General features: G+C 36.9%; 1 protein-coding gene across 2 annotated transcripts in view; it reads right to left on the bottom strand.

Annotated features, from left to right (window-relative positions):
* LOC144972261 (uncharacterized) overlaps positions 1 to 10,000 on the bottom strand; it is a 54,147-nt gene that overhangs the window by 40,451 nt on the left and 3,696 nt on the right. For both annotated transcript variants that reach the window (XR_013645326.1, XM_078913315.1), the window contains exons 2-4: positions 9,750 to 9,864; positions 8,208 to 8,350; positions 276 to 384 (exon numbers count right to left, since the gene is read on the bottom strand). Coding sequence is in view for 1 of the 2 variants with exons in the window: in XM_078913315.1 (XP_078769441.1) it covers positions 276 to 384; positions 8,208 to 8,350; positions 9,750 to 9,864 (367 nt within the window). In the remaining variant the exon portion in view is untranslated. The remainder of the gene's footprint in view (positions 1 to 275; positions 385 to 8,207; positions 8,351 to 9,749; positions 9,865 to 10,000) is intronic.

Genomic DNA, 10,000 nt, shown 5'->3' with positions numbered 1-10,000 from the left:
TCTCCCAAAACTAAAACTATAAGTAATGTAAGTAAAGAGCCTATTCCAAGGACTCAACTCTGCACTGAGCAACTATCGAACCCAGGACCTTCCGATCCGAAAGCGAGTGTCATACCACAAGACCACATATAGAATATGTACCATCTGTCTTTGTTATGCGCTGAAATTCTTTCATGTGTCACAAGCACTGAGAAGTACACATTAAATTATGACTTCAAACAAACAGGACATAATTACATTATGACCATCATACAATAAGCATATTTTCTACTTACGGACATGCAGAATCTACACCAATCATTTGATTCGGAGACAGTGTCGCCATAGAATACATACAAGCCACAACGCTGCTTCCACATTTAGAATCAGAGTCATCACTACTATCTGTATTACATGTATTGAAAAGGAAACAATGGTGATAACTATAAGCATAAAAAAATATTGTTGATAATATATAATAAAATTTAATATGATAGTAATGAAAATAATAATTATTTACACTGACACTAGATTGGGAGGCCTTCTGAAAGCTCCTCGTGCTAGCATTTCTTTCAATTCATATTTTCACCATGGATCTTTTGTCATGCTTTTATTTATTCAATTTGTCAATATAAAAATAAAAAAATAGAACAAACCTTGATAGATTAGTGAAAGTTTAGACTTTCCTAATATTACCATTGTTTTGTGAAGTATTGAAAGCAGTCCTAGGTTATTTTTCTATTAGGGTTAGTCATAAGTCTTAGTAAAGGTGCTAGGGTGTTTGTTTTTCCTTGGGGTTAGTTAAAGGTACTAGAGAGGTGCGCCAGTGTTACCAATACTTAGTTTCCATACCAGGACAAATCATTCGTTTGGACAGAAAAATAAATAAAAAACTTACCGCTTACCGTCAACAGCAGTTTAGATTTGAAGATGCATATGTTTTCTATCAAAAAACATTCGGTACTAGACAATCCTTGATGAATTTCAAAAGTTGTGTTTGAAACAAGGAATTTACCCAATGGAAACCGTACGGTGCTCTTATTGGCTAACCAACCAGCGGCCTCGATGAGAAAAATATCCGCCATTGAGACATGGGCTGGGAATCGCGTTACTATAGTCGTAAACAAGCGCTGATCGGCCGTTCATGAAATCTAAGAAAATAACTTTCTGCTCGCTCGTTTAACTCAAAATTATTCAAAACGATGTCTCTAAAATGATATAAATGTGACTTTTTAAGGTTTTCTTCACGGTTAAAACCACACAACATTCTATTAATGATTACGTCCTAGGCAATAAGGTCAGACCATGATGTGGTGGTGGTGATGATTGTAGTTGTAGTAGTAGTGGTAGTGATGATGATGTGGTGGTGGTTGTAGTTGTAGTAGTAGTGGTAATGGTAATGATATGGCGGTGGTGGTGGTTGTAGTAGTAGTGGTCGTGATGATGATGTGGTGGTGGTGGTTGTAGTAGTAGTGGTAATGATGCGGCTATGTGGTCTAGTAGTATTTAGTATGACACTCGCTTTCGGATCGGAAGGTCCTGGGTTCAAGCCTCGCGCTCGGCGCATAGTTGAGTCCTAGGAAAAGGCTCTTTATTCACGTTCTCTCACCGTACTCAGGTGTAAAATGAGTACCTGGCCGTTAACAGAGTTGTCTTTGTCCGAAAAAATGTAATATCGCCTAACAGGCGTCACGTCCCGTCCTACATGTTAAATGTTGACCAGGGACCCCTTGTAAAGCGCTTTGAGCACATTTAGTAGATATTGCACTATATAAAGCTCAATTTTAAAAAAAATATTTCAATGATGATGATATGGTGGTGGTGGTTGCAGTAGTAGTGGTAGTGATGACGATGTGGTTGTGGTGGTTGTAGTAGTAGTGGTAGTGATGATGATGTGCTGGTGGTGGTGCAGTAGTGGTAGTGATAATGATGTGGTGTTAGTGGTTGTGGTAGTAGTGATAGTGATGATATTGTGGTGGTGGTTGTAGTAGTTGAGGTAGTGATGATGATGTGGTGGTGGTTGTAGTAGTAGTGGTGGTGGTGGTTGTAGTAGTAGTGGTAATGGTAATGATATGGTGGCGGTGGGTGCAGTAGTAGTGGTAGTGATGACGATGTGGTTGTGGTGGTTGTAGTAGTAGTGGTAGTGATGATGATGTGCTGGTGGTGGTGTAGTAGTAGTGGTAGTGATAATGATGTGGTACTGGTGGTTGGAGTAGTGGTGTTAGTGATGATATTGTGGTGGTGGTTGTAGTAGTAGAGGTAGTGATGATGATGTGGTGGTAGTTGTTGCAGTTGTAGTGGTCGTGATGATGATGTGGTGGTGGTGGTTGTAATAGTGGTGGTAGTGATAGTGTAGTAGTAGTGATGATGATGGAGTGGTGGTCGTTGTAGTGGTGATGATGTGGTGGTGGTGTAGTGGTAGTGATAATGATGCAGTGGTGGTGGTTGTAGTAATTGCGGTAGTTATGAAGTGGTAATGGTGGTTGTAGTAGTAGTAGTGACAGTGATGATGTGGTGGTTGGAAAACACATTATAGGTTATTATAATACATGATTACACACATTCATTTTTGACAGCTTCATTGTGCCATAGATATACGCAACAGTTCTGAATCATTTTATTGTGGATTATTATATTGTTTGTTGTTTTTCTTGTGTCGTTATGTTCACATAGAGACCGAATGAATGGTAATGCTTACATTCCCAGCCCAAGATATAATGGCGCTGAATGCTTTCATTGGTGGACACTTTTTAGGCTTCGTACCTATTCTCATTTGTTTAATTCTATGGTTTGAAATTATATCCTAATTTTTTTCATGATTCATTCCTCGCGAAATCATCTGGGTTTCGGTCTGTTACGTCTGGTGCCGTGCAAACAAAACAAAGGTTTTTTAAAAAGTTTATTGAGAAAAAGATACGGAAAAAAGTGTCCCTAGATAGATATGCAATTTGGTGCATAAGTGCAGTAAAAATTGGTGCGCAAAATTAGTTCGTAGAGGATGCGAGACTCTGTGTGTGTGTGGTGTGTGTGTGTGTGTGTGTCTCTTTCTTTCTTTTTTTTTTTGGGAGTGCCTACGTACACGGTAACGAGGCATCTAGCCTCAGGATCTATGTACACGTAAACCGGTTTACTGTTGCAACATTCTGTCAGTGATGGTCCTCGCTGTCATGACCGCGCGCGCTCGTGTGTGTGTGTGTTGTGTGTGTGCGTGTGTGTGTGAGTTATTTTTTTAAAATCAAAGCAATTTTAACCATTAATGGCGAGATTTGATCTTACACTCCCCAAACTCCAGATCTTAGTCTTAATGTTATCATTAAAAGACAAGCTTTGCGATTTATAGTTTAATTGAAGCCCGAGTCGAAATATACTCTTACTACTACTCTCTTGGTGGAAACAATTTATTCTACATAAGCAATCCGGAGAAAAAAATCAGTGTCACTGTAAAAGGTTAAAATTTCACGAAGTACGCTCCGTGAACACCGCTGTAACAATCCTTTGATCTACGTCATCAGGCAACCCATTGTTTCTTTCATCTTTTCCCAGTCCCCCTTACTATCCCCCCATCCCCCCGCCCATCTCTCTCTCTCTCTCTTGTCATAGTGTTATCCCTTCCCCTTCCCATTTCAATGTAAAATGAAAACGTTCTGCTGTTTGCAGATACATGTATGATTGTTTTGTTTTTTCTCTCTCACTAGGCAAGGATTAAAAACCAAGATAATGGGTGTCTAATGCCAAAGTATAGATTCTCTCTTTGGCCAATTTAGTCACGCATGTGGCAGCCCAGCTATTTACTATGTTCTGCCTATAACACACAATAAGTGGGATTTTGGGGGGTGGGTACGAAAGAAATCAAGGTCATAAGTAACCGTGCACAAGAGCTAGGGAATTGGTTTCTGGGGGTCTTGCAAATACCAAATATTTTATGGAAAGCTCTTTCGAACTCCAAGACGTCTGGTTTGTTTTGCTATCTTGGAACAAACGAAACAGAGATGTCTTGATGTGTGGCCGAGTTGTCTGATTTTGTGACCTGGATGTAAGGTTTTGTGACCTAGATGTATCCTTTTGTGTGTGCACGCCATGCGGGTAAGTACAGCGATAGCTTGCCAGTTGAGGGAAAAAAAGGAAGAAGCAGCGTATCCGCATTCTAAAAACAAAACAAAAAAACCTGAAAAGACAAAACAACTTAACCTTTTAAAGGCGAATATCAATCTTACTTGGACCAAAAATAAAATCTTACCGTTTTCATCAAAAGACAAAAGACAAATTACAATTTAAAAATTTGAGCTGTTATGTAGGGCAATATCCACCCAACGTGCTCAGCGCTTTTTATCAATATTCTTACTGCTCTTATGGTGGAAACGTTTTTTTTTCTGCGTTAAAAAATAATATAAATGAAGACTATTATTTGAAAACAAAAAAAATCAGTGTCACTGGCAAAGGGTTAATTGCAGTACTCCTGCATCCTGTGAGACTCCTACGGCACTTGCTAATCATAAAAAAGAAAATAGCAATCAACAATAATAAGTTGAAAAAAAAAAAAGAAGATAAAAAAGGAGGGTGGGGGGAAGAGAGCAAACCCAATAGCAATGCAAACTTTAGCGGCGAAATTCGATCTTTGACCTAACACCAAATCTTCTTTCATCAAAAGACAAGTAATGGCAAAACGATTATAGACAATTGAAGTCCGAGTCTGACTGCTCTCTTGGTGGAAACGCTGTATTCTCCGTTAACAATAATAAAGATAAAAGCAAACTATTATCTGAAAGCAAAAAATTAGCTTCGCTGTTATGGGGTTAAGAACACCTGCCAGCATCCTTATGCTCTACGTCACCAAGGTCACCAAGCGACACGTCTCCCTTTCGTCTTCATGCAACCCTCCCCCCCCCCCTCCCACCCCACCCTCCACTCTCACGGTGGTGGTGGCGGCGGATAAAAAAAAAGACCTTTTTTTCTTTCATTCAATCAACTTGACTGCTGTTGGACCCTAGTCCTCTCTACAAGTACAAGAAATAATACTCATTTTTTTTCTGCTCCAACGAAAATATCTACCCCCCACCGGTCTAATTATTTGTAGCAGACAACAAATCTCTCAAAACGGTCACGTGACACTGTAAAAACAACACGGGAAGTCCATGAAAGCTTATTTACGGCATTTCCTTTGAACTGTGTAAACAACAAAATTTCGTTTCATTCAACTCAACGGGTCAGATTGGCCGGTATTTTTTAACGAACTAAAGTTCTGAAAAATCAAAATGTTTCTTAGAAAGTTGAAAGATGCTAGTTTTTTAAACAGAGGTAGGTTTTCTAAAAAAATCTTTATATTTTATGTGAATGCATGCTCAAGGCGAGTTGGACGTTCAGCGGAGGTTGGTAGGCCAAAGGCCCACCTCTCTAGGTTTTATCTGTTCTTGGGGTTAGTTGAGGGATAGTGGGGTTGTTTCCCTTAGCACGAGGAGCATTCGGAAGGCCTCCCCCTAGATTAAGTTTGTAAATTTTGAAAATGTGACTCGCTTCTTCAGAAACAGAGATGACAATCGTAGACCTAAACTTTTTAAAGTAAGGAGAGAGAGAGAGAGAGAGAGAGAGAGAGAGAGAGAGAGAGAGAGAGAGAGAGAGAGAGAGAGAGAGAGAGAGAGAGGATAAAAAAGGGGAATAGAAAAGGTCAATTTTGGATAAGATTTCACACCGTTTTTGTTGTGCTCATACTCATAGCTTTTATTTTTTGATTGACAATGTCTTTTTTTTTAATCAGTAAGATTGGGAAGGAAAGAAGAAAAGAAGAGAAGAGAAGAGAGAGAGAGAGAGAGAGAGAGAGAGAGAGAGAGAGAGAGAGAGAGAGAGAGAGAGAGAGAGAGAGAGAGAGAGAGAGAGAGAGAGAGAGAGGTTGGGGAAATTGACTAAGATGTCCGATTTGACTTGTACTCTTCTCGAGAAAGATCACACCATGTGTGAAAACGTTATAAATTAAATACAAGAATATATCACCTCATTTGAAGAAAGCTTGTGTTGGATCAATACGCGGATACTTTATCATCACTTGGTGAGGAAAAGTTTTAAAGTCATTTTTGAAAATGTACCCACTTTTTTATCAAGCAAAAGGAAACTACATCCATCCGGTCTATCGTTTGTCGTCTGCTGAAATTTTCAGGTTTGCCAGATAGTATTTGGCAAAGTCGCAAAGGTATATTATGCTAAAAGTCGCAAAATTAAGAAAAAAGTCACAAACTTTGATATTCCTCTATATTATTATTTTAACATTTTCCTTAATATTTTTAGTTATACTGTCTAAGATATAGCCCAAAATTTGAAGATCATATAAAAAGTAGCCCAAATGTTGCAAGTCACAAATTTATATTTTTGGCGCAAAGAGCACGAAAAAGTAGTCCAATTCGCGACTTGTCGTTCAATCTGGCAACTCTGGCAGGTTTTTTGAACCGTTTTGGTTATTATGGATGGGCGTTAATCATGGAGTTCACCTGGTTGCTAATAGAGCAGTATAATTAGGTGCCCCAAACGTAAACAATAACAAGTTGCTTGTGATTTTCGTTAGGGGCCGGAAAAATTTACGCACAATATAGGTTTCCCAATTTTGTAGTTTGAGCTGTAGGCAATACACTTTCAGTATTGAAAATATGTTTACATAAAATCTAACAGTTGCAGAAATAATAATATAAGACTAAATTATTCTGAAAATCAGACTCCGAATAATTCTCGTTTTGTTCACACCAGCGCAATAATTTGCTCTGGTCTAAAAATAGATAGACTGTAACTTTTGATAAATTTTACCTTTTGTTCCATAAAATATCCATATCTAGACATTATTTGATGCATGATCGAGTATTTATGAATATGTGTTTCTTTTGCCACATAACAGCCAAATTTTAAAGGTTATTTTTTTCTATAATTTACATTGGAACTTGAGCTGTCAAGACAGGAACATGTGGTTTGCCATGTGCTTCTAGACCTTTGTTTACGTCTGGGGCACCTAATTATACTGCTCTATTGATAACAATAGAGCAGTAAAGTTAGGTGCCCCAAACGTAAACAATAACAAGTTGCTAGTGATTTCCGTTAGGGACCGGAATAATTTACGCACAATATAGGTCTCCCAATTTTGTAGTTTGAGTTGTAGGCAATACACCTTCAGTATTGAAAATATGTTTACATAAAATCTAACAGTTGCAGAAATAATAATATAAGGCTAAATTATTATGAAAATCAGGCTCCGAATAATTCTCGTTTTGTTCACACCAGCGCAATAATTTGCTCTGGTCTAAAAATAGATAGACTGTAACTTGATAAATTTTAGGAAATTTTACCTTTTGTTCCATAAAATATCCATATCTAGACATTATTTGATGCATGATCGAGTATTTATGAATATGTGTTTCTTTTGCCACCTAACAGCCAAATTTTAAAGGTTATTTTTTTTCTATTATTTACATTGGAACGTGAGCTGTCAAGACAGGAACATGTGGTTTGCCACGTGCTTCTCGACCTTTGTTTACGTTTGGGGCACCTAACTTTACTGCTCTATAGACTTAGTACTTGGGTTAATTCTAGTTTTACTGTTTAATCAGTATTGGTCGATACTTAGTAATCTTCTCAGTAGGGAAGGTAATCTTACCAGTAGCGATTAATAACAAAAATCTTTGTTCATCTTTTTTTGGTCTCTTAAAATTGATATTTTATAATAAATTAAAACTCTTTCATCTACTATTCTGAATCAGTTAGATGTAAATGTTGTTGCCCGAAGCTCGAAAAAATAAATAACAATGTGAAATTGAATGTAAGCTTCAATTTAATATACGAAAATAGATAACATTGACTTTTCGGGTTTCCCCAAAACAGGATTAATGAAACGCTACAGAGGAATGATATAATGTGGTAGTGGCGTTGTTAAGATGAATAAACAAAAACATTGATGGGCAGGAAATAGTATTCTCCTTTGTAATGTAACTGTTGCTGTTCGAAGCTCGAAGAAATAAATAACAATGTGAAATTGAATGTAAGCTTCAATTGAATTACCAAGGAAGCAAAATTAAAATAGAACAATAGATATTTATGAAAGGTGCACCATAAAGTCAAAAGAGGGGAGGCGGGGAGTAACTGTGTAATGCAAGTATAGAAAGTGAAATATAATAGCATGTAGACTGTTGTTGGAAAGTAAATACAATATCATCATATATAATTCTTCATCATCATCATCATCATTATTGTGTGATTACCTGATCTTGTCGTATCCGTATTTCCACTACAAGTATTCCTTAATGATAGGAGGGGTTCCTTATAGATCTCAATCAGAGACTGGTAATAGGAAGGACAGCTTTTGGCTCCATACATGACACAGTCGATGAGTGCAACCAGTTTCCTGAAACATCCCGACTAAATACTTCCGTTCTCTGGAAAACCCCATGTTATAAAAATTGGCCAGAAAACTCGTCCTTCAAATATCTCGAAGTCCCAGCTATGAGATTTTTAAATTTTTAAAAAACCAAGATGAAGGTCATTTAAATCGATCGATATTTGAAGGACCATTTTTTGGCCAAATTTTGAAATATGGGTTTTTCCTTATCATTATTATTATTATTATTATTATTATTATTATTATTATTATTATTATTATTATCATCATTATTATTATTATTATTATTATTATTATTATTATTATTATTACATTATTTACATTATTTTATATTACACATTACTACAGGAGCATGGTATCTGGATCATTGCCAGCGTTTTAAAGGATCTCTCATTTATTTGCATAGCCTTTTCATCTCCTTCGTGTCGTTGGGCACGTAGTCTGGAAAAATCCATTAAAAAAATTTTGGCCAGTTTGCCAAGTTGAGGGTCATTTAAATCGATCGATTTTTGAAGGACAAGTTTTCTGGCCAAATTTTAAAATATTTTTTTTTCTCTCCAGAGTATGGCAGTATTATCATGGGCTTAGGACTATTAATATTTCTCTACATAAATACTCAAGGTGTGAATGTTAGTTTTTCGCACTTTAACCCTCTCCTTACCAGCCATTTTCAGGATATCCGCCAAAACTTCAAACCCAACTAACACACACAAAAAAATAGATTTTTTTATCACTCTAACATAACAGCAGTAAAGTTCTTGCCATACATTATTTCTTTAGCTAAACATACTCTACAACACATTGTTCATTTTCCTTAAAGTTTACGATGTACGAACGAAATTTGAATAAGATAAATGTTGGTTGTATTGCAACGAATGTGTCGATTTTCCTATAGTTGGTACGGAGAGGGTTAAGAAATAATACATTTGTGACCAACGTCTAGAATCGGTATGATGTCGGGGTGAAACTATCGATGAGTATTTGATTTAACCCGTTTACTGCTCTCCTCTGGAAAGACGAGTATTAAAAAATTTGGCCATCAAACTTGTCCTTCAAATAATATCGATGGACCCTCACTTTGACAAAAACTCTCAAACCTGGGACTTCAATGAAGATATCATGAGGTCTCGTGTTTGAATTATTATTTTTTTTACCAAGATGAGTGTAATTTAAATGGATCGATATCTTTAGAAGGACGAGTTTTCTGGCCAATTTTGAAATTTGAAACGTCAGTAGGTTTCGGCAAAAGGCGCAATAGAAAATGCCTATTATTATCATCATCATCATCATCATCATCATCATCATCATCATCATCATCATCATCATCATCATCATCATCATCATCATCATTTAATAGCGGTGTTCTAAGTAAGAATTATATTTACTGTATATATCTATTACTTACGGACACATGAAATGTAAATTGGACATTTGATTCAGAGGCAAACTCATAAAGGGTGTTATACACTTTCCAATAGCCGTACCGCAAACGGCGGTGTCAGGACCAGCGCATGTGTTACCTTGTTTGAAAAGAAAGAAAGTAGTTTGACAATGTAACATTATAGTACAATAATACACGAAGCATGTATAGAGCGCACATTTCCACTCAAAGGTGCTCGTGTCGCTATGTACCAGGGCAGGCTGATATATAAGTAC

The sequence above is a fragment of the Berghia stephanieae genome, chromosome 5 (assembly GCF_034508935.2).
Source record: "Berghia stephanieae isolate SIO BIC M18660-M18661 chromosome 5, UCSD_Bste_1.3, whole genome shotgun sequence".
In the NCBI taxonomy this organism is placed as follows: Eukaryota; Metazoa; Mollusca; class Gastropoda; order Nudibranchia; family Aeolidiidae; genus Berghia; species Berghia stephanieae.
Note: the sequence above shows the minus strand (reverse complement) of the source record. Positions and strands in the feature narration are given on the sequence as shown.